Raw genomic sequence first — 25,846 nt, 5'->3', positions numbered from 1 at the left:
GAATACAATTTTGTCTGTCATTGTAGGACATGCAATGCATTTCACTGAAAGTTATGATGATTCCTAAAGTATCCACAGTTAGTGCAAGCTCAATCTCCTGTTGTGTTCACTTGGCAATCAGGGTTGTGCCGTGTAGGAGGGAGAAGTAGATTGGGATTTCTTCATGCGGTATGTCCCCATGCCAGTTTATTTCATGTGGTGTAGTTTGTGCTAACTTTATTTACGCCGGAGGGGATGTATAATAGTCAAAACTGATTAGGATAGTTTGTTGTTGTTTTTCACCAGAGCAGACACAATGGACCAAAAGTTCATTATCTGTGTTTTAGACCTCTGACTGTATGAACTTGTTCTGGTGGTTTTTGACCGATGTTGGCAGGATGCCATGCTATTGCACAATAATGAACATTCATTGACTGTTTATTTATTTATAGGGACAGGGCCCTGTTAGAATCTTGTTCCTTTATTTTGCAGTTCCATCTGATCTGAGATCCTCCAGCTCATTTGTATAATCTCTAGCCATGAGCATAACAGCTATTAACCCTTTGCACTACAATCAAACTGCTCTTGCCAATCCTCCTTCCCTCCCTCCCCTACATGACTCAACCTTGGATTCCAAGGAAATCCTTGCACAGTTACAAGAAGGGCTATGACATTGCTGAAGAAGGGCTCATGCCCGAAACGTCGACTCTCCTGGTCCTTGGATGCTGCCTGACCTGCTACGCTTTTCCAGCAACACATTTTCAGCTATGACATGGCTGAGCAGGTTTTGAAATATTTGGGGTTGGGGAGTCCAGAACTAGAGGGCATAGGTTTAGGGTGAGAGGGGAAGGATATAAAAGAGACCTAAGGGGCAACTTTTTCACACAGGGGGTGGTATGTGTATGGAATGAGCTGCCAGAGGAAGTGGTGGAGGCTGGTACAATTGCAACATTTAAAAGGCATTTGGATAGGTATATGAATAGGAAGGATATGGGCTGGGTGCTGGCAGGTGGGACTAGATTGGGTTGGGCTATCTGGTCGGCATGGACGAGTTGGACTGAAGGGTCTGTTTCCATGCTGTACATCCCTATGACTCTATGTAGGGACATGCAAGATCAAGTGAGAGTGAGGGACAGCTCTGTATTTTCAAGTCAGTAATGTGTGTGCTTAGAGGGACTGTGCACTTTCTCATGTTCCCATGAGCTTACTGGCCTTGTCCTTCTAGCTAGTTGAGTTGCAGATCTTTGAGATGCTGTTAACTTTGATAAATTGCTGCATTGCATTTTATACGTGGTATACCCTGCTGCCATGGTGGTGACAGGAGAGAATGCTTATGAAGGCAGTGGATGGGGTTCCAAATAATTGGACCTCTCAGTCTGGAATGTTATCAAGATTCTTGAGTGTTGAAGCTTCATTCATCTAGGCAAATGGAGAGTATTCCATTAGACTCCTTTATTGTGTCTTGTGGTAGAAAGGCTTTGGGAAATCACAAACTCAGTCATGATCTATAGAATTTCCAGCCTCTGACCTTTGTTTGACACCACAATAGTAATGTGGTTAGTTCAGTTATGTTTCTGCTCTGTGTAGAGATCAGGATGATGGTGGGGATTCACCAATCATAATGCCATTAAGGAAGTTGGAGGTGGACGTTGCCTGGTACTTGAGGTGCACAAGCTATTTGCTACTTCTCAGCTGAAGCCTGATTTGTTATCTGGGTTTTGTTGCACTTGGATAGACTGTTGTTTCATCTGATAAGTTCCAAATTGGAATAAGTACTGCATAATCATCAGTGAACATCCCACCTCTGAATTTATGATGGATGGGGTTATGGTCTCTCTTGACTCTGTTCATCATTGTGGAGGAGGTTAATTTTGAAGGTGATGAATGTGGTACCAATTAAGTGGGCTGCTTTTGTTTTGAGTTGTGTGTTCTTCTGTTTTCATTCTTTCTATAAATAATTGGTTTTTCTGGATTTTTTTAAGTGACTGGTCTCAACTAATGTTTGCCTGACTTCTGGTTAACTGAGTATTTCTTTTGTTGACATGTTTAAACCTGTTTACTTTCTTTCTCCCACTATGGTATCTTCTTTTTCTAAAGATCTAGAGTCCTCAAACAAAGGAAGCATCTTACAAGCACCTACCATCTCTAAGTATTTTGTGATAGTGAGTTTTGAGAAGATTTGTGGCTCAGGCTGAGGTTCTGGATGTAGGTTTGCTCGCTGAGCTGGAAGGTTCATTTTCCGACGTTTCATCACCATACTGGGTAACATCTTCAGTGAACCTTCATCCGGAGGCTCACTGAAGATGTTACCTTGTATGGTGATGAAACATCTGAAAATGAATATTTCATGAACTTGAAATCACTCCTCAGTCATGAAAACATGAGAGGATCCAGGCTCACTTTGCCCAATCTATCTTCACAGGACAGTCCTGCTGGGAGCAAGTTTGGTGATTTTTTGTTGTGCTCCCTCTCTTGCATTATTATCACATTGATTATCTTTCTATTCGAGTGTGATACAACTGACTCCTAAAAAGAAATAAGAAATATCTATTGTGACTGACCAAGAGGGCTTAAAGAATCAAGCTGATTTGACCTTCCTCACTCGGTTTTAACAGATTTCTTTGGTCATGTTTAGCCTGATGCTGTAAAGCTTGGTGTCTGGAATCAATGTCAAGAGCTCCCAGGACTTCTGTCTCCCAACCATGTATTACCAATACAGCGGTTATTTCCTGTCAGTGGGATAGGATTTGCCTGCAGTTCCTGACAGAGCAATGTGGGATATTGACTGCAGGTTATAATGCAGTTTGTGAGTAGGTTAGTTTGCTTGACTGCTATTGGAACAACTCCTCAGGAGTTAGTGCAGAGAAGCTGCAGTGTTACTTGAGCAGGATGTGCTTTTATCATACTCAGCACCTAGGATGCTACCAGCAGCTCTGTACCCATAATCCATCTATTCACTGGACTATTTTTGTGGAAGATATTAGAGTTCAGAATTGTTGAGGAAGCTTTTATCACCCTGCAAATGTGTCTACAGATTCTGCTTGGTTACTGTAGTCTACCAACATTGAAATTCTTCCAATATTACTTGCTGCGCGATTTTTTTATTCTTTGTTAGGATGTGGTTGGCACTGACTAGGACAGCATTTGTTGCCCAGTCCTAAGTTCCCAGAGGCCTGATAAGAGCCAGCATATTGCTATGGGTCTGGAGTCTCTCACAGGACAGACCAGATTTGGATGCCAGTTTTCCTTCCCATAAATGCATTATTGAGCTAGACAGGTTTTTAAAGAGAGTGGCAATGGCCGAATGGTGATGAGGCAGCTTTTATTCCAGTTTTTTTTCTTATTGAATACAAATTTCACTATTTGCCATAGTGAACTTTGAATCCCTATTTCCAGAATTTTTTTCTAGGGATCTGGATTATTAGTCCAGGGATATTACCATTATTCCACCCCTTGCCCTTTAGAGTTCCATTCTTTAATCCAAACTCTAAGGGTGAAGAAAAGGAAACAAGAGGTTTGCGTTTCATAGCATCTTTTAGAATCTCAGGACAGCCAATGAGTTAAATTTACTGCTGTAATGTCAGACCAATACTTTGCCCTGCGAGCTCTGAGGAAATAACAGTGTTATAGTTAATTCATGGGTTTAGCAGTGACAATTGAGGCCTAGATATTGTCCAGGTCATGGCATCTGTTCTTTAGAATGGCACGATGAACCTAAGGAACAGCTGGAATTTTGGCTTGTGTCTCATACTAAAGGCTCTCTCAGAGCTTTGTTGGAGTGAGTGGGCATAACCTAGATTCTTGTGTTCAAGACAAGGCATGGAATTGAATCCCATAAGTTTAAGATTCAGAAAAGACAATGTTAGCACATGAGAAGCAGCTGATGTGTCATGTCACTTCTACCAATGGGTAGTGCTCTCGAAGCATTTGTTTTAAAGGCTGGGCTCTAGAGACTTGCACCCTATCTCCCGCAGTGTCCACATCACTTTCAGGAGGGAACTGCTTGCTCTTTTACTTCCCCTTCCTATTTGCTCTTATTCACCTCAGTTCTGTGCATCATGCCCTGAGACACTCTCAGACTGACTATCTGAATCTGCTGCAAGTTTTGGGTCTGTCTTTGATGTCTAACCACAGAATGCTGTTAGGTGAAGCCAGCTGAGTGTCTGGAGATTGGTGTGCTGTAACAGGTCCACTATGTGTCTAGACCTACATTTCATGACAAATTAAAAAGACAATGTTTGGAGAAGAGGATGTTGTTGGATTTTAAGCACAGTTGAGCAGTTGTCAATTTTAATGCAAACCCTAAACAAGACCACCTCCTCCTACATTGCCATGAATGGCTGCCAGAAATAACCATCTCCCTTTAGCCACATTTATCTTGTATGAAAATAATGTTGTTACATGCAAGGGTGACTGAGGGGACAATAGTGACATCAGCTTTTGGAGTATCAAGGCCTCAAATGAAAAGGATATTATTTGTTCGCACGTTGAGCACCTGTGGCAAGATCAACCATCTCCCCATCAGGTAGAGGACAAGACATTGACATGGCACAAACTAGAATGAGCCAGAATGGTACTGTGATGTCAACACCATTATTTGAAGATGAACCAACCCTTGATGATCGACATTGTGACTGCCTTTATTACATTTCTGAAGATTGGATCATGATTATACCCCATGCACATGTGGAACAAATCATGTCATTTGGCATGATCTTTTAATGCTTCAAAGTGTGCAGCCTGAATGCTGTGTCACACTTCGCATCAGCCCTTATCTCTTGGATTGTCAGGATAAAGTTTGGATTTGGGAGGGGAGAAGAGAGATTGAGGAGGGATGGGTTCATACTTCTGTCAAGTATTTGTGCACACAAGTGTCAGGCAATGACCACCTTTCAACAAAAGAATATCTAACCAACACCCCTTGACTTTTAATGGCATTACCATCACTGAATCCCCCCACTATCAACATCTTGGGGGTTACCATTGACCAGAAACTGAGCTGGACTACGTACATAAATACAGTGGCTGCACAGCAGGCCGGAGGTTAAAAATTCTGCTGAGGTGCTGTTATATCCTGATTCTTTAAAAGCTTGCCTACTGTCTACAAGTTGCAAGTCAGGAGTGTGATGGACTACTCCCCGCTTGCCTGGATTAGTGCGACTCCAACAACATCCAGAAGCTTGACACCATCCAGGATAAAGTGAAGCAGCCTACTTGGCACCCTTTTGAACATCTTCAACAATCAGACCTTGAATCACCATGCTCAGTCACAGCGGTACGAACCATCGACATGATAAACTGCAGCAACTTAATAAGGCTCTTTTAGACAGCACCTTCCAAATACATCTCCTCTACCACCTAGAAGGAGAAGGGCAGCAAATACATGGGGGCCTCACTGCCTGTGGGGTCTATGGGATCCCCTCCAAGTCAATCAACATTTTGGTCAATATTCTTTCACTGTGGTTTGGTTAAAATCCTGGAACTCCCTCCCTTACAGCATTATGGGTGTACCAGCATAATAAGGACTGCAGCAGTTCAAGGAGGTAGCTCACCACCCCCAACCCCCCTTTCTATAGGGTAATTAGGATGATCTGTAAATGCTGGCCTAACCAGCAATGCCTACATCCCCTAAACAACTTTTTAACAAATTCAATATAATGCACTTTCCATTAAAAAATACATATTTGGTGCCAAAAATGAGTTTTACAATGTTATTTGAGAGAGTTTTGCTCTTTTAATCTGTAATCTATTACAGAAGCTTAGCTGGTATTTGTTATAACATTGGGAAGTAAGGTATAAGTTACCAAAGCCATTGGGACTGTGGGCAGGAAACCCAGAAATGGCATTCATCATACAAGCATTAAAGGTCAGTGTCAACTTATAAGGTTTATGTTAACTCAGTGGTAGAGGTGGGGATTGTGTTCCCATTTCCTTGTGTTTGGTGGGATGGACAAATCAGTCAAGCAATTAGGAACAGAATTAATTGGGCCAAAATGTTATTTCGCCCCACTCTACCTATGTGTGAAGTAGGAGTAAAGAAAGTTGGGGGATGAGGGTGGGGAGGGGAAAGACTTTTATGTCATTTTATAAAGCTTGACTAAAGGCAAAGTGAGCTGGGTTGTTTGCAGACATTAAAACTCATCTGTGGGATTGTTATGTGTTTGTTTGTGATGCAAACTCAAATGAAAATATATCTTCCACAACCACACTGCTGTTCCCAAATAAAGAGGAACAGAAAATGAACGAACGTTTTCAGTAACTATAAGTTGGTTAATTCCTTTGACCCTGTTTCCTATCCCTATTTTTAAGGGATATTTACTTTCATGGTTTGGCAGATGTGGCACAATTATGTAAATTTCATTGACAAAGCTATTATTTTTGAAGATATCAGCAGTAGGACAGCTATAGGTCCCAGTAACAAAAGCAACATTAGGCAAACCATGAATCGACTTGAAATGTTTGCACAGGAGCAGAGATAATGTCCAGAGACTGCCTGATGTGAGAGATATGTATTCTGTAATGTAGATCAAGTCCAACACGATCCCCAGACTAGATTTTGTGACCTGTATTCGGAAAGGAATTTTCCAGGTTCTGCTCCTCCATTTGGCCCGGATTTTGCTTTTCCTAGAAGATTATATGAGCTGCATGGAGTGTGTGTGGTTTGTAATACACACAGCACACAAGTGCCTGGGACAGGCCAGGTCGAGACATTGGACTACTTCTAGGGACCATTTTCATGTGTTTGTATGATATTTAATAGAGTCGATTAAAACTGGATTTTGAATGCAAGACAAAGGAAAGTGATTTTCCTTTGTAAAAATTGGAATGAGCAATATTTGTGACAAGATACACTTGACAATAAATTAAGTAATAATCATCAATTTAAGATTTGGAGATGCTGGTGTTGGACTGGGGTGTACAAAGTTAAAAATCACACAACACCAGGTTATGGAACCACCCGATGAAAGAGTGGTGCTCCAAAAGCTAGTGTGCTTCCAATTAAACCTGTTGGACTATAACCTGGTGTTGTGTGACTTTTAACTTCATCAGTTAAAGATTGAGTAAAAGATAGGAGAGAGAGAGAGAGAGAGTGAGAATTTTTTTTTGTGTAAAGTTGTAACAAATCTTTTCACCATATGGTTGAGGCACAGTATGTTGTAAGAGAAGTTTGGATAAACAGCTGAAGTAGACGAAGTTATTGAGCAAAGGGTAGAAAGCAAATAATTGAGTTTCCTTGTGAATTATTCTAACAACGAGTTAACAGACACAATGGGCTGAATGGCCTCATGATGTATGATATAGTGCTTCTATGGTTGTACGTGGTTATGAAATGATTAGAAAATAATCTTCTTTAAATGGCAAAATAAGCTATATCTGTGCATGATGGGCGATGATGGCAGTTCTGTTTTTAATGATCGATGTTTGGTATGTAAAATAAATATTTAAAGCTCTTATATCAAGCATGCTATCTAAACTTCTGTCATCTTTTCTGATCTTTGTTTTAAAAAAATGCATATATTTCAAGAATGGCTACAAAAGCTGCTCATTTAAGTAGTTGACCTATCTCAGAACGGCCAAAGAATCTTGAAATCAAAGATACCCATCTCTCTCTTTCTGAGCCTTCTTTTGATGCAGTTCTAATAGATGAGGAACAGGTTTAAAAGTAAAATGTGGAACGAAATACATTCAAAACTTCCTTTCAGCGAAGCTTCTACTCTTTGTTGAGGCTTAAACAGATTTGCTGCAAGGATTTTAGCCGCGCTAATCTTGAACTATAGTTTCTGTCGGCTAAGAATTGGGGGAGGGGTAGAGCAGGAGGATGACTCTCCAAATAGTGAACAGTGTCTCCTGTAGAGTTTTGGGAGATTTCTAATCTTTGCTACATATGCTGACTGAATGAAGTTGTACTTTTTTGACACTCATCTATTTTATGTCCTCCAGACAAAACCCCTCTTTAGCACTGGATGACAGATGCAATCGTGCTGACTGTCATTCAGACCAGCAGCATCCTGTCTAATGTTATACCAGAATTCTGCGTCCCTCTGTATGTGTAAGCTACACACCATTAAGTTAAGATTTTTTTTCAACCTTCAAACAGTCTACTTAAAGTAATTTTTCACAATCCTGAACATTTTGAATAGCGTTTTTGTAAACATCTTACTTCATTATATAAATACTATTAAAGACCAACATCTGTCATATAAAGCAACAACACCTGTAGGGAGAAATGAAGGCATTACTGTATACTGTGGTTTAGTCTTCAATTAATTATTTTTGAATGAACAAAAACACTTACTTGGTCATTAATCTAATTTTAACCCTGAGGAGCCACGCGTTACAAAGGGAAACAACAGCAGAAATGTTAATCAGGTCTCCAGGTATTCTGAAACTGTGATATGGAGCTCAAGGAATTCCTCTGCACATTTCTCCTTTTTTGTTTTGTTTAACACTTTTTGATTTTAACTAATTTGTTTATGTCCATAAATGCTAGTTAGCATGGTACATGAGCTGCATCCTGGGGTCAATCACACATTAAGCTGATTTGGCAGATTTACTTTCTGCCTGTCACACACAATGGAGTCTGTTCTGCTCTGTTAGACGCTATTTGCTTGCAGTTTCAAATTGCTTTGATGGGGAAATATCTGTCTTCAGAAACTGATGAATGGATAACAGGCTCTTAGCTTTTCATTCCAGACTACTTAACCAGTTAAATTGAATCAAACGAAAAAGTTAAACAGCACCGGGGAGGGAGAATGGGAGTGAAGGTAAGGCAAAGAGGGCGTAGAGATAATAAGAAGTATATAAATGTAGATGCGTGTGAATGAATGAGATGGAGAGGATGAGTGAAGGATTGATGGGTGACCCTGATACCCAAGAAAGAGGGCAAGGGTTGGACAATAAAGAAAGTAAACACATAATTTCTTGGATTGCGGAGGAAAGAAAGTGAAGGAACTATGCACGAGTGAGAAGGGAAAAACAAACAAAAGAAAAAGTGAAGCTGCAAGTTTAAACAAATGAAACATTCATGGTGATAAACTCAAGATGTGCATTAAAGTTTTCTAACTTCAGTTTTGTTAATGCGAAGCGCATTCAAAGTAATACAGATTTGTCTTTAGTCGATGTCGCAATAGGAAGTAATAACGAAACATTTGTTGGAATGGAAAATCACAAATGTCTCAGCCTCACCTGGCGTATTCAAAATGTTCATTGTTATATAGAACTTCCATTTTCCTAGCTATGGAATTAGTACTAATTATATCTTTTACTCCAGCTCAGCACCAAGTTCAACAGATAATTTCATGCTCCCTATGTGCTAAATATCTTGGACCAACAATACCCCACTCTGCTTCTGGAGCATGCATAAGGAGTAAGATTGTAGTGTGCCTCAGACTCTAACAGAGACAAAATACCCCAGTACCTCCCCCTGAAACCATAAAAGGCGCAAAACCACCCAGCACACCACCGTCCCCACCCCCGACTCAACTCCTTTGAGGGCCCCAAACAGTCCTTCCAAGTGAGACAGAGGTTCACCTGCATCTCCTCCTAGTTTACTGTATCCAGTGCTCCCGATGTGGTCTTCTCCACATCAGAGAGACCAAATGTAAACTCAAATGTTTCTGAACATCTTAGCTGGGCCTGCAAGGGCCAGCCCGACTCCCAGTCATTGTCCATTTCAATTCCCCTTCCCGCTCCCTCTCCAACATGTCTATCCTCAGTCTCCTCCATTGCCTCAGCAAATTGGACGTCAAATTGGAGGAACAACACCTTATCTTTCACCTGGGCAGCCTACAGACTGGAGGACTCAACATTGAATTTTCCAATTTCAAATAACCTTTCCACCCATCCCCACCTCCTCCCTTCTGTCCCTCTGACTGACACCTCCTTCCAGCTACCATCTGGATTCATTCAACCAACCAGATCGTATCCTTCTGCCCCCACTCCTGCCCCTGCACAGTGGCACGTGGTTAGTACTGCTGCCTCACACTGCCAGAGACCTGGGTTCAATTCCCTCCTCAGGCGACTCTCTGTGTGGAGTTTGCACATTCTCCCCGTGCCTGCGTGGGTTTCCTCCGGGTGCTCCAGTTTCCTCCCACAATCCAAAAATGTGCAGGTTAGGTGAATTGGCCTGACTAAATTGCCCGTAGTGTTAGGTGAAGGGATAAATGTAGGGGAATGGATCTGGGTGGGTTGTGCTTCAGCCAGTCGGTGTGGACTTGTTGGGCCGAAGGGCTTATTTCCACACTGTAAGTAATCTAATCTAATCTTTATCTATAGCTCCACCTACCCTGATCTCCATTCCTGAAGAAGGGTTATACCCGAAACGTCAACATCTCCATTGACTGGCTTGCTGTGTTCTTCCAGCCTCCTGCTCGTCAGATTCCAATAGACCAATGGAAAAGCCCCTAACAGTATTTTGTGCAGTCTTTAGAAGATTAATAAATTCAAAAATGAACATCAAGTTTGTAGAATGATCAATGTCATACTGAATCTTCAGTGTTACGTTTCCTCAAACTAAAATGTGTTTAAACACAGGCAGATGTGTGCAAGTTATCCTGCTTCAAACTCATGACTTAGGATTATAGTAAAAGTAAAATGCTGTAGAAACCAGAAAACAAACAAAAAAAAAACATGAAAATGCTGGAAATATTTAACAGGCGTCTCATGCAGGGAGAAACAGGATTAATGCTTCAGAGCTATAATTCTTTAACCTCCTCAAAACTTTACCCTCTCCCATTCACTTCCACACTCTCATACGTTGACTTATCCATGATCCACTTTATGAACAGAACTCTCAATCTTTATTATGGCAGTAAGAAGCTATTGAATAGTCCATAACATACCCTAAAATTTACCAAAGGTGTCTTTTAATAATAATAATCAAGTACTTTTAAATTGAATACACAGTTGAAGTACAGATTAGGAGCTTATAAAATTCATAAGTAAACAGATATCAGAACTGTTATGTCAATAGATGTCCTGATTGAATACATAAAAGCAAAGGCAGAGGTTAAATATTGTTGTCATACTAGGCTATCCTTTCAATTGTGTGAAATGTGCACTATCATTACCATTAAGCTGGATGACAAACCCAAGGTCAATGAGTAATGCAGGATGGTTGGCAAGACAAAGCATCCAGTACAGCTAAAAATGAGGTGCCAACCTTGTGAAGCTAACACACAGGCTATTTGTGTGTTTATCCATGAAAGTATCTTCAATAGAACAATCACAAATGATCGTGACAAATCAACAGATAACCAGAGGAGGGAATTCCACAAACATCTTCATCGTCAATGAGAGAGTACCCCAGAATATCAGTGAAAAAAACAAAGCTTAAAATATTTAACCTATCTCCAGTTAGAAATGCAAGATCATTGATCCATTTCAGACACCTCCAGAGGTCCACTGATTAACAGATGAAGAGTATCAGCCAATTTGACTCACATCGCATGATATCAAGAAATGACTGAATTTACTGTAAACCACAAAGGCTACTGGGTCAGATGATACTCCCAAACAATGGTACTGAAGAATTCCACTCGAGGACTAGGCTTACCCTTAACCAGCAATTTTGATGCTGCTACAACATTGCACCCTGCTGCCAATGTGGAACAGATGCACAGGTATGCCCTGTTCACAGAAAGCAAGAGAAATTCAATTTATCTATTATCTCGTATATTCAGCATGTTAAAACCCCATTGGAGACTGATGTCTTTTTGTTTTACAAGAGAAATTGGTCTCCACAAAAACAATGGAAAGAAAATTGTCAGACAAGATTTCACTTTGAGACTTTTGCTGTCACAACCAACTAAATCAACATAATTCAAACATGAATTAACATGATATTTCAAAGTTAAAAATCACACACCAGGTTATGATTCAACAGGTTTATTTGAAAGTACAAACCTGATGAAGGAGCAGCACTCAGAAAGCTAGTGCTTTCAAATAAACCTGTTGGATTATAACCTGATGCTGTGTGAGTTTTAACTTTGTCCATTCCAGTCCAGCACCAGCACCTCTGCATCATGATATTTCAAAGAAAGAGGTAAATTTCATTTTAAATAGATAATAACAAAGCTGTGAATCTGTAGTTGCATTGCACCACTCTCATCACTTCCAACACTAAGCTGAGATCATGAGTGATCTCAGCTGTTCCAACTTGGCTGATGTTTTGTAGGATTTTTCACGTCCCATCCAATCATTTTGACCGCTGAGTTGCATGCCCCAGCAGGTGGATTCCATTCAAGGCTCTCAAACATAGTTGCCACTGACAAGGCACATGTTTGCACACCATTTCCTTCCTCCAATCAGAAAGATTCAATTAACATAACATTCTGAGAATCCCTTCTCCAAGCCTTTTAAATGGATGAACTTTGGAATCTGAGCAAGGGTTTTTCTAACCAGCAATCCCTTTTGCCTTCTGACTTCAGTATGTTCTCCCTTCCAACTGCATAACTCAGTTTTTGTTCTTTTCTATATTATTATTTCTTTCATATGCCAGACCATGAGATTGGGGTTGAAGATAGTGCCTCCCGGATGGCCAATTTATGGCTGTTAGCATTGTTCGAAAGCTAGCCAGTTTGGCATGGTGGCCATTCTACACGCCATGATTGAAAATATTGGTGTGAAGTGAGGACATTGAATCCATAAGCACACTGCAGTGGTCATTCCTAACAATGCCTTAATGGACAGATCTATCTGCAATAGATTAATAAGGATGATGTGATGTAGGTTTTTCCCTCCTGTTGATTCTCTCTCAGGTCTGGTGGGCCAGCTCCTCCTGTTATATGGGCTACTGCACACCATCTTGTACAAGGAGGAAATTAAAGGATCCACTTGGTTTAGTACGGTGTAGGAAAGGTAACTCCATGAAGTTAAACAAGATATTGTTTACTGCATGTAATCAACTAGTTATGAGTTATTTCGATATGATGGACATTGTTATAGAGATTTTGAGGGCAACCAGGTATTAGGTCTTCCTCCCTTTGAGATGCTATGTCTTTCTGTTCACAAGTCCACGTAACATTCACATAATTAGTGATGCTTATGGCCGTTGTCAGTGTTAGCCTTTGCAGACCCACGTACAATAGTTTCTCAAAAGCTTTTATTCTCAATGGTAATGTTATTATACACTTTTGTGTACTTAATAATTTATCATTATTCCATTTCCCCTTAAATCTCTGACTTTACAGGCAATTTAAACATTTCACTTTCTCTCAAAGTGTTCTCTTCAACTCTAGAAGAATGGTAGTTTGGTTGATGAAGTATTTGATTCACTTTGAGTGCCTGAGGTCAGTAGACCTTTTCAAATTTCTTACTTGCCCTTTACGTGACTGTGTTGGTTCCCAGATCAGCAACAGTTCCAATTTAAAATCAACTTAGTTACATTTAGTATCATCTTCATAATTCAAAATCCTTTCAGGACTTTACTCCTCCCTACCCCTAACTTCTGAACATTCTAAAACTCTTCAAGATCTCTGGACAAGATGGTGGAGTTGGTGGAATGCAACCTCCATCCAAACGCAGCTTAACTATGTCTTCAGTCTGTCACGACTATGCTGTGGATTTCTCTCAGAAGATGTGCCTGCCCCTCCACCTTAGTCTCCTTCATTCATCATCCTTCAAAAATAAGCATATTTTTCATCAAGTACTTTGGCACCTCTTATGCTATCTTACTTTTCCTTCAGTTTTGTGTCAAGATTCTTTAAATGTTAAGCTGCAATGAAGCACCTGATGCTTTCCCGTGGTGAATTCATTATATAAATGCAAGCTGTGAGCTTTTAACAAATCATTAAATGACAATTGACCCCATGCCATCCCATCTAGCAATTACTACTAGAATAGGCCTGGCAAAGGGGAAGTAATGTTTTGCGAAAAGTCACAACTTGTGAAACCTTTTGCAATCTCAAAATAAGCTTTATTTTGAAGATCAAATGAATATGTCGCAAGAATCAATTGTGTATTTTTTATTCACTTGTGGGATGTGGGCATTGCTGGCTGGCCAGTATTTATTGCCTGTCCCTAATTCTCCTTGAGAAGGCAGTGGTGAGCTGCCTTCTTGAATTGCTGCCGTCCATGGGTTGTAGGTGGATCCACTATGGCATTAGGGGAGGCTTTCCAGGATTTTGATCCAGCAACAGTGAAGGAGCGGTTATATGTTCAGGATGGTGAATGGCTTGGAGGGGGAGTTGCAGGTGATGGTTCAAACAAAATCTGAAACAAAAACAGAAATTGCAGGAAAACATCAGAAGTTGTTCAGAAGTTGTTCAGAAGAAGGGTGACTGGACCTGCTGAGATTTCTCTCTCCAGATGCTGCCAGACTTGCTGGGATTTTCCAGTAATACCTGATTTTATTGCAGGTGGTGATGTTCCTATGTATTTTGCTGTCCTTGCTCTTGGATGGAAGTTATCAGGTTGGAAAGCATTATCTAGAGATCTTTGACACATTTTTGCAGTGCATCTTGTAGATAGTACTTACTACTGCTATTGAGCATCAGTGGCAGTGGGAGGGGTTAGGGAATATAAAATATTAATTATTGTTCTACAGTATTTGAGGCAGTACTCGTATCAAGAGCTGCATTGGTAATACAGCAGAACATTTTTTGTTAATAAGTAACTGTGTATTGCCTTTAGTGTGTTGCTGCTTGACAGAAGTTTTGGTTGAGTTTGGTTTGAAAGTGAATGTAATATTGTATGACATAATAAGGAAGATAGGAGGTTTTATTAGTCAATCAGGAAGAAACGTTGGTTCTTATTGAATGGCTATAATGGCAGTGAAACTCAATTTGCCATCATTACCCCATAAAACTGACAGCAACCCCCTGGTTTTCATTCGTGCACAGTTAACCATGGAAATCCAAAGCTTGCTGTTAATGATTTTCTGCTTCTCCACAGGCTGCCCTGCTGATGTCCTTTCAGGCTGGAATACTTAGAATTCACTGAACTGACAAAACAAAGCTTCTCTCTCACGTTGTGATATTACTGTTGGAAGTCATTGGAAATAGTTATGTTTGTTAATGAAGTCCACCTTTAATGGTGTACTAAATCTTAATTTTAATAATGTCTGTAGCCCAAGAAATCTAATTTTGAGTTTGTGAACTGCTAAGTTTCTTCACTATGGTAATTCCATAACCTTTCTTTAAAAAATGACCAGTTAGGTTTTGCTATATATTTTTCTATATATAGCTTTCGATATATATATATATATATATATATATATATATATATATAAAACTCTGTCCCTGTTTTGTTGTCGATGAGAATTTGGTTTACCCTGTTTGATGGCATGGCTGTTGCTAGATGTCTGGAGATCTCCTTGACCTGGTGCCAGATTCAAATTGACGTTAGAAATGTAATTCATGTCTAGATCACTGCAAGTAGCTTTCGTTGCTGACTGCATTATCTGCACCATTGGTTTAGATTCCTTACAGTGTAGAAACAGGCCTTTCAGCCCAACAAGTCCATGCCAACCCTCCAAAGAGCAACCCACTTATTCCCCTACATTTACCCATGACAAATCCACCTAACACAATGGACAATTTAGCATGGCCAATTCACCTGACCTGCACATCTTTGGACTGTGGGAGGAAACCGGAGCACCCAGAGGAAACTCACGCAGACACAGGGAGAATGTGCAAACTCCACACAGACAGTTGCCCGAGGTGGGAATCAAACCCTGGTCCCTGGCGCTGTGAGGCTGCAGTGCTATCCACTGAGCCACTGTGCCGCACCAAATTTAATTCAACTTCCACCATGATGGGATTTGAACCCAGATGCCCCGAACATTACTATGCTCTCTAGATTGCTAGTTGAGTGGTAATACCACTAGGCCATTGCCTCATCTATTGGTATGTGTGACACTTGCACATTTTTAATGGTAACAGCTCTATGAAATCTGCTCACAAATGTATATTTTTAAAATGACAACTGAAAAGAAATGCAAAAAAAAAGATTTATCACTAAGATTTGGTTGATGCTATAAATTCCCAGAATAAATTTGCAGAATTTTCAAAAAAAAAACTCCAGTCCACCAAACAGTGATTAGAAATGACTCCAGGTATCCACCATAACACTCCTGCAGGTTCAGAGAGGAGTCTCCATGCTTGAATGCTACTGATCACCTCTGATTTTTCATTGTCATTTCTTCCTCGTTCACCTAACATCGGAGCAGTACTCAAGTGATACCTGACCAATATTTAACTACCTATCACGCACACAACATCTGATTATATCCATTGCTGTTTGTGAAAGCTGCTGTAGCTGGATTGGTGCTGCCTTTGCAATAGGTTTTAAATCTGTTCTTTCATGGATGCAGGTGTCATTGGCAAAGCCAATATTTGTTGCTTTATAGTCTTGAACTGATCTGCTTGCTATGTCATTTTAGAAGACTATTTAAAGGGGCACTATATTGTTATGAATCTGGCGTCACATGTCGTCCAGGTCGGATAAAATGGCAGGATTCCTTTCCAAAAGGACATTAGTGAAACACTTGGCTTTTACAACAGTCGATGCTACTCACTCACTATTGCTGAGACTATCTTCTCCTTTGATATGATTTCAATTTTGAATTTGGTTTCTCTGAAGACAGTTAGTGATGACCCCACCAAAAGTACTTAATTGGCTGTTGGCCACTTTATATGTCAAAGTAATCTTGAATAGCACTATACAAATGCAAGTTTTACATTTTTTTTAAGTTTGAATACTCATGGGCAGTTCGTAAAATTAAATTCAGGATTGTGGTGATTTGCTCAGCTTTACATCTCTCCTTCTCTTACACCCATTTTCCTGTTGCTTTTGTGAATGAAAATAGTACACGCATTTTAAGGAAATAATTTAACCAGTCCATAAAAAATGATACAGAAAGGAATAGCTGCATTTGAGTTCTTGCAGAGATGACATAAATAGATGTTGGATCTGTTGATTAAGGGGATCACTGTGTATGGGGTGAAAATTCAATTATTCACAACATTGAACAGCAATCTGAGCTCTCAGACAGGAGGATGCAAACAAAATCATTGTAGGGAGCATTGCAGAAACAAATATGGACATTGAGGTTGTGTTTTCCCTGTATCTTCAAGTAAGTGCTCAAGTGTCATGAACCAAATTATATTCCCACCTTGGCAAAAGAGTTGTGAGCATAGCCAAGTTTGGGAAAAAAAAGTAAAAGGCAATGTATGGTTTACAATTTGCTTACTGAATAATTATGGTTGTATCCAATATCACTCACTAGCTGTAACTAGTGCAACTCGACTTGTTCACTAAGTATCAGTAAAAGACTTTAGCAAGAGCTGCGGTTCTCAAAGCTTGGTCTATGCACCTCTGCGAGATCACAAGTATCCCCCAGGGCAGTCCAGATTGAAAATTACTGATATGCAACACCAGAGCCAAGGCTGTATGAGCCAACCAAGCCGAACATTCAGTCCTACCCCTTGAATGACAACCAGACCATATGAGGCATAGGTAGCCATTAGTGTGAGTTAAGTGGGCTGAAAACAAGAGGAGGGATTGACTGATCATGGTGGCTGAATCTCTCCAGCTTAGAACTAGAAATCACCACATTGGTGCTACTTGTACTGAGACACTATTCTTCCAATTAGTTTCATTTCATTTCTCCCCCCTGTGGCAAGTAAACAAAGGTAGAGAAAGACGGATGCGGGAGACAGTGGGGCATTCTGGTCTGTCCATGTGACCCACAGACAAATTCATTCAAGAACCACTGATCAAGAGCAATATCTGACAATTAGAGTGGGGAAGTCCTTGCATATGTTGAATTTGTAATCTAATTGTGTTTTCTTTCTCTCTCTCTTCCTCTACTGTGCTTTCTTTACAGAGGGCATGAACTGTATGAACAAAGATCATGGATGTGCACACATCTGCCGAGAGGCGCCGAAGGGTGGGGTAGCCTGTGAATGCAGGCCTGGCTTTGAGCTCGCCAAAAACCAGAGGGACTGCACATGTAGGTAGTGGTGGCTGCTGAGGAACACGTTGCCTTCTCTCTCAGTGCACGCATTTCTTTTTGCGTTTTCCTAATTTTTCCCGAAAACTGTAAATCTGTTTTTGCCCTTCAACTTTTCAGTCTTGTGCATTGTAGTTCCTTACATGTCCTGAAAGGACGGAGACAATGGAGGGAGCTGCTACACTCCAGGATCTCACCTTTATGTCTGTTATGTGAGGGATCAAACAGTGGGTGCAAATATTTTTTTTAAAAAACACACATGTTTTAACGTTTTGCCTTTTTGGAACTTTATATGTTTTATTTCCCAATTGAAACAAAAGCAATTAATGTAGCCTTTGTATACATGGAAATGGAATTAATGTAAATGCCTTAGCGAAGGTCGCAGGGAGATTTTACAAGCCCGCTGCTTTGATAAAAGCTTTTAATTGAGAAACACTATTCTCTCTGATTTGGGTCACTGACCACAGCCTGAAAATCATTTGCAGAGGACGAAGAGGGAAGGTAAGGAGAATATGTTTTTACTCAGATTGGAGGAATCCATTTGAATGGACGGTGGAAGTGAATTTCACAAATTATTTTAAAAGGTAGTTAACTGATGGTTGCAACTGAGATACAAACAACAAAAATCGGAGGTGTTGAATAGTACATCACTATTCATTCATGGGGCCAACAAAGTCATGGCAGGTTGAATGGCCTACCCCAGTGCTGTAGCTTTTCACCATTACTCATCTGCTGACTCAGCAGGTATTTGACTGGCGCCATTTCAGTTAACCAGAAGGGCAACATCAACTCTGCCAACTCTCATCACGCCCTTGTGCTGTTGCCACTGTGGTGGAATGGGACAATGCTAAATCCTGGACCATTGACATCTGATGATCCACAGCCTCCGCTCACCAGCTCTTGAGAATTTGTTGGTGGAGCTGATGAACCTCATCACAAATTCCATTATCTGCAAGTATTGATCAGCCAGCTGCAGTGGCTGGTATTGAATCCAGAATAAACAGGCACCAAGGGCTCCATCACCAACTTAGTAAGTTTATTTCTTTAAGTGGTGAATTGTACAAAGCATTATGGCAGGCCATTCAGCCAAAGGGGCTTGAGAGTTCAGGCTGATCTTAATCTTCTAATCGTTATGAATATGAAATGAGTCCTGGAAAGCAATCAGGACATGATTTTCTAGATGGTGGGGTTTCATGCTCTGCCACCCAGAGTCTAGAATGTTCCATGCTGCAAGGGGTTGTAACAGGCTGGAGGTGGGATTTACTCGGGAAAACGATCTGCCTCCGAGCTGCCAGTCAATCTGAATTTCCGGTTGCTCCACAATGCCAGGAACAGGACACCAGGAGGTTCTAAGTCTCAAAGTTGAGGAGCTGGTGAGTTTGTGTCGTCTCACAGCAGCACTGGGAATTGAAACCCAATGAAAAGAGTAGATTGTCGTATGGGTCTTCGAGGAGAGGCGGGCAGGCAGCCCTTCAGGTACGGAGGTAATGCCCAACCTGGAGAGGGATGCACCTCCTCCACCTTCCCCTGCCTGAGGCTCCAGCAGAATCACTCGCCATGCTTCCCCCTTTCCCAGAATTCTCTCTGTCACCTTTGAAACTGAGCAGGAAGCAGCCATTAAACAGCCATTTCGTTAGGGACCTACTGGAGCAATGGTGAGCGCACCAGCCCAAAGCTTCAGCTTCCCCCTATAAAGTTGCAGACAGGCTGGTAGGGGAAGGCCGCGTAGGGAACTTTATGGCTCCCCCCCAACCCACTGTTGGAGGGCTGTTAAATTCATTTCCAGAAACGAGAATGGTGGCTGACCTTTCCTACTTGCAACCTGAAGTTATTAGCCTTGTCCCTCCTGTCACTTTGATTGAATTTGTCTCCTTCAGCACTGGTCGAAATTAAAGCAGGGCCTGAAGACAATGGCTTCAGTGGCCTAATGGATAAGGCATTGGCCTTCTAAGCTAGGGATTGTGGGTTCAAGTCCTATCTGGGGTGACTTGAGCTTTCACCTCATACTTTCAAGGGTGGCATGGTGGCTCAGTGATTAGCACTGCTGCCTCACAGCACCAGGGACCCGATTTTGATTCCTGCCTCAGACGACTGTTTGTCTGTTTGGAGTTTGCACATATTCCCTGTGTCTGTGTGGGTTTCCTCTGGGTGTTCCGGCTTCCTCTCACTGATCAAAAAATGTGCAGGTCAGGTGAATTGGTCCTGCTAAATTGCCCATAGTGTTAGGTGCATTAGTCAGGAGTAAGTTTAGGGAAATGGCTGGGTGACTCTTCGGTGTGGACTTGTTGGGCCAAATGGCCTCTTTTCATTGGGTTTCAATTCCCAGTGCTGCTGTGAGACGACACAAACTCACCAGCTCCTCGACTCTGAGACTTAGAACCTCCTGGTGATCTGTTCCTGGCATTGTGGAGCAATCGGAAATTCAGATTGACTGGCAGCTCGGAGGCAGATCTTTTTCCCGAGTAAATCCCACCTCCAGCCTGTTACAACCCCTTGCAGCACGGAACATTCTAGACTCTGGGTGGCAGAGCATGAAACCCCACCATCTAGAAAATCATGTGCCGATTGCTTTCCAGGACTCATTTCATATTCATAACTATTAGAAGATTAAGATCGGCCTGAACTCTCAAGCCCCTTTGGCTGAATGGCCTGCCATAATGCTTTGTACAATTCACCACTTAAAGAAATAAACTTACTAAGTTGGTGATGGAGCCCTTGGTGCCTGTTTATTCTGTCCACACTGTAGGGAATCTAATCAAGATGTGAGTTAAGGACAGGAGTAGGTCTTATGGTCCCTCAGGCCTACTTCACTGTTTGTACAGATCATAGCTGAGCCTTAACTTCAACTCTACTTTCTTGCCCAATTTCCATATTCCTTGATTTCCTTGGGCAAATATATCTGTTGCTCTCTGTCTTAAATACATTAATGACTATCCTCTGGGATAGAGAATTAGAAAAACTTATAACCATTTAAATAAAGGCATTTTTACTACTCAGTGCAAACTGGTTATCCCCTTACCCTGAGACTATAGCCCCTAGTTCTAGTCAACCCTAGTTCAGTATATGCCCTCACATAGAATCTTGTATTTTTCAATTAGATCACTCCCTCATTCTTCTAGACTCCAGAGAGTATAGACCCTTTCTCCTCAAATAGTCATTATAGGACAACCCCCTCTTCCCAGGAATCAGTCAAGTGAACCTTTGTTGCATTGCTATAACCTAAAAATTCCTGAGGTGCAAAGACCTAACTGAGCACATGATTCGAGGTGTGACCTCACCAAGTCCCAGTCAGCTGCAAAAAGACTTCTTAACTCTTGTACGCCAACCCTCTTGCACTAAAGCGAAATACACCACTTACCCCAACAGACATCTTAGTCCCCCTGGCTTTATGAGGTAATTCCTTTGTTGTTCTTTCAAAAATGAATGTCTTCAGTTAACATGGTAAGACGTAATGGATTAGCATTGTATATTAGCTCATTTTAGGTTTGTACAATGGGCTTGTGGTTAAGGACTTGTTGTGAAAACTACATTGTAAGAAACTTATGATGTCTCCAGGTATTGTGCAGTTAAAATAAATCTTAATAGCTGTAGCAGCTCTCAATGACAGCTGGAAAATCCAAGGAATTATTTATTTTCTGAATATAATGAAAAATTACTGGATTTCACAAGGAGGATAGAAAGGAGGATGGGCAGAGTCTATCATGAAAGAAATGGGAATACAAACCTCATCTGTCTTCAAATGGATAGCCCTCTAATGATGTGCAAATAACAAGCATAGATCATGCTCCATGTTTCTCAGTTGCCCTTGGGCAATGAGGAGCCATAGTTTTTTTTCTGGATATCTAGAATTGTTACAATGCCAACTGGCGGGGAGAATACACCATATCGTTGGAGCTTTTAAGAATGAAAAGGCTGCCTCCCTTGTTTGTCCAATTCACCGCAGGGTACATCCACACAATGCTACCTGCTTAACTCTTGCCAAACTTTGTATTTGCTGCCCCACGCTACCACCCTAAAGAACTCCAAATGGATTTAGAAATCCTGTCCAAAGAACCCCAGCGCCCTGGCAACAATTCAATTATCCTGATCTTGGAATATTACCCGTAGTAAAATTACAAAGAGAATGATCCTAACTAATGTCTTGAATCATTCAAATCTTCTGTTGGTCTTTTTAAGATCAGTGCCATACTATTTTATCATCTTCTAAAGCAATCTGAGAACCTCTTGACTTGTACTTAACAATATGTTTTGTTTGAATTTAATTTCATCATTACAAAGACTTTCAAGGCTCCAATAGCATCTCACAGCAATGAACATATTAGCTGATTCCAATAGTAGTGGTATCTCTGAGATTGACCAGCATGGATTCAAATCTTATTCCAGTCCTTGAGTACATAAATAGCCTGTTTCATCATTAGTGGTGGAAAGATATCATGGCAGTGTGCAGTCTACAGAGACAAATGTAGAAGTTACTGGAAAACTCAGTACGTCTGGCAGCGTCTGTGGAGGGAAATTAGAGCACTGTTCTGAGGAAGGGTCACTAGGCCCGAAACGTTAACTTTGATTTCTCTCCACAGATGCTGCCAGACCTCCTATGTGTCTCCAGCATTCTCTGAGTTTGATCCAAATATTACACTGCACAGGCTGCCATGCGGCTGCAAGGCAGATGGGTGAAATTGAGAAAGGTGTCATTTTCCACCAATCTATTGAAAACGTAGTTAGGAAAGTAGGGTGTTTTCCTCTTGTAACAAGCACCTTGGGCACTTTTTCATTACCAACCCCTATCTCCCCACCCAACAAAAGATGTTACCTTGCCACTCAGCCCTCATCAAATAACCAGCCAAACCTGCCCACTCTTGAATCCTGCTCGTCCAGACTAGAGTGTCTCCAGAATCCATGTGCTTCTGTTCCTATGGACAGCTTAAAATCACAGCCTGGCCTTCTACTGACTTCTGGTGCTTCTAGGACTGAATGCAATTCCCCAGCTGCTCGAGGGTGGGACTTTCTCTCACTGAGGGGTGGAGGTGTCATTCTCAACCTGTTTTGACCACTAGCAGCATGCTGTTGCAGTCCAGAACCAACTCTTATGAGAGGACAAGCAATTGTACCAAACCCTGCTTTGGTAAAATACAGCTCGTTGTCACCTCCCATCTTGCTTTTATGTTTTAAATTCTATCTACAACTTGGATGTGCATTCTGCTATTGGGGCTCATCACAGGCAATGTGTTCTATGAGCTAGCTGGATTTTTAGTAGTCATAAATGGGTGGCACGGTGGTCAGCACTGCTGCCTCACAGCGCCAGAGACCTGGGTTCAATTCCCACCTCAGGCGACTGACTGTGTGGAGTTTGCACATTCTCCCCGTGTCTGCGTGGGTTTCCTTGCAATCCAAAAATGTGCAGGTTAGATGAATTGGCCATGCTAAATTGCCCATAGTGTTAGGTGATGGGGTAAATGGGGTCTGGGTGGGTTGCGCTTTGGCAGGTCGGTGTGGACTTGTTGGGCCAAAGGGCCTGTTTCCACACTGTAAATAATCTAAAAATAAGACTAGCTTGCTGTCCCCATACTGTTTTTAAGTTGGCATCTGAGAGCCTTCTGTGTCAAGTGTGGTTAGGAGGGAACCGCAGGAATCAGAAAAGGTTGCTGTCTTGAACAAGATATGATTGCAATCATGCACAAGTTGCATGATATGATAGATATTATTATTGAGACAATTCTGGCAGCCAAATAGTTGGTCTGTCTCCTTTCAGGATCAGAGCTGTTCAGCCTTTCCCCCAAGTCTTAGGATTTTAATATATTGGGTGGAGCTTCTTGCAATCTTCAACATTAACCCTTTTAGAAAAATTCACCATCCTGAAGTCTGACTTATCAGTCAGTGCTCCCTCCACTCTTGTCCTCGCTGCTAGCTCCACTTTGATTCATCACTGCTGCTGTACCCTCCGATTGTAGTGACATTCAAGATGAAGCATCGCTTCTCTTGGCAGAATACTCCTCCTTATTGAAGGCCTTAACACTCTAGACTGGAGGCTTGAAATATTTCGTATGTGAAGAAAATTAATCAAAAGTTCCATCAGCAACCTTACCAATTTAACTTAAGGACTTGCATAATAAGATGTGCAGTAGGATTGCTTTCTATCCAGTTTGGACTAGACATGCCAATGTTTTGTATATGCATACATTCCTAAAAGTGCAAGTTACACTTGTAAAGTTGTATATCTAAATTAATCAAAATTATTTTTTTTCCCTTTACCTCTGTTGTTGATTTTGTGGAGGCATTCATTAAGCTCTGTAATGAATTTGTATCAAGGGCTAAGCAAATAGCAAAAATTAAAGCATAAACTCATATCCCCTCTGCTACTATGCTTATCCAGTTTGATTGGGTGGAAAGTGATATCCCTGGGATGTTCTGGGAAATATTAGCAATCTTATAGTCCACGTGACATGCCAACTCTCTGTCACCTCACCACCTCAAGTTGGAAAAAGAAACTATTATTATTAATAATCGAGAGTGTAAATGCAATGTATCATTCATTGCTACATTGCTACATAAACAAAAGTTCTTTAGTTTATTTAACTGACAAGTAGTTTAGTCAACAATCAAAAATAAGTTTAACATCGAATGAGTGAATTATGTCATGACTCTCTTTCAATGGCAGTATAATGTATGGGAGTACAGTGTTGTAAAGTGAATGCTATAATGAAGAACCCATGTTTACATCTTTGCCTCCCTACACTTTATGTAACAGTAACCTGTAACTATGGAAATGGGGGCTGTCAGCATACCTGTGATGATGCGGATAATGGACCCGTGTGTGGCTGTCATCAGAAGTACGCTCTACATTCGGATGGAAAAACGTGCATAGGTAAGTGAAGATCTTGTACTTGTTTTAACACCTGGATTGATAGAAACGTTGTACAGCATGTGAGCAGCGCAAGACTTGGTCCATTGCTTAAATGCAGTAGAATTGACGTTTCTTGCATCAGCTACATGAACAAATGCAATAGATCATAGAATTTTGATTCTTTACTTCTTGGGTGTCTGAGTTCTGGAGAGATTTTGTGAAGGCAGCAAATAATTGGCCAATAGTGTTCCAACTCCTCAAATAGTGCTCATGTTGGAACTGGTTCATGTTGCATAATATGATAATTAAGGATCATTTTGAATTACACCACATCTTTTGAAAATTCTCAATCATGTGATTTTAATGTATTAACCCTGAATTTAAAGTAAGCTTAAAATTAAGGCTAATGGAATTTTTATGAAATGAGCTTTCTCATAAATGTAGGAAGTGCATTCCTTGCAAGCTAACTGTTACATTTGTATCTGACCATCCTTGAATTTTTATCTTGGGGTAAACTTTAACTTGAACTGAAGGGTTCTACATCAGACATAGGTTAGCATTTTTTAAAATTTCATATCTCTGTGCTTTAAGCTTGCTCATGGTGCCACTATTAGGTTACTTGAATGTCGTGATCTCACCAGCAAAAAGCTACATAACTAGTTTCTCTCTGCTCCATACCAATGTACAAGTGCATTTATTACAAAGACAAGTCCCCACTTGATAAACTCATTAGTTCTGAAGTGAAGGAAGGGTCTTACCTGAAATTTTAACCTGTAGTTCCACACTTGAAGTGGTTTCAACTCCCACTCCAGACACTTGATCCATAAAGTAGGCTTGTGTTTCAGTACAAGAGAGTATGTTGCACTGTCAGAAGTGCTGTTTTTTTTTTGCATGGTGCTTAATTAAGTCCTGTCTGCCTCCTTGGGTAGAAGCTAAACATTTCATGGCCTATTTGAATAAGGGTAATAGAGCCCTCTCCATGTCCTGCCCAAGAAGCAACATGAGAAATGGATGCAAAATGCTGGAAATCTAAAATAAACTGATCAAATTCCAGAAGTACTTGGGATAGAAGT

At 41.0% G+C, this 25,846-nt stretch overlaps 1 protein-coding gene across 1 annotated transcript in view; it reads left to right on the top strand.

The window, feature by feature from the left end:
* The window catches only part of scube1 (signal peptide, CUB domain, EGF-like 1), a 281,214-nt gene that overhangs the window by 119,739 nt on the left and 135,629 nt on the right, over window positions 1-25,846 (top strand). The window contains exons 5-6 of the mRNA XM_060839924.1: window positions 17,807-17,932; window positions 24,678-24,794. Coding sequence (XP_060695907.1) covers window positions 17,807-17,932; window positions 24,678-24,794 — 243 coding nt within the window. The remainder of the gene's footprint in view (window positions 1-17,806; window positions 17,933-24,677; window positions 24,795-25,846) is intronic.

The sequence above is a fragment of the Hemiscyllium ocellatum genome, chromosome 19 (assembly GCF_020745735.1).
Source record: "Hemiscyllium ocellatum isolate sHemOce1 chromosome 19, sHemOce1.pat.X.cur, whole genome shotgun sequence".
NCBI lineage: Eukaryota > Metazoa > Chordata > Chondrichthyes > Orectolobiformes > Hemiscylliidae > Hemiscyllium > Hemiscyllium ocellatum.
The sequence above is the reverse complement of the archived record's forward strand: the minus strand, read 5'-3'. Positions and strand labels throughout refer to the sequence as shown.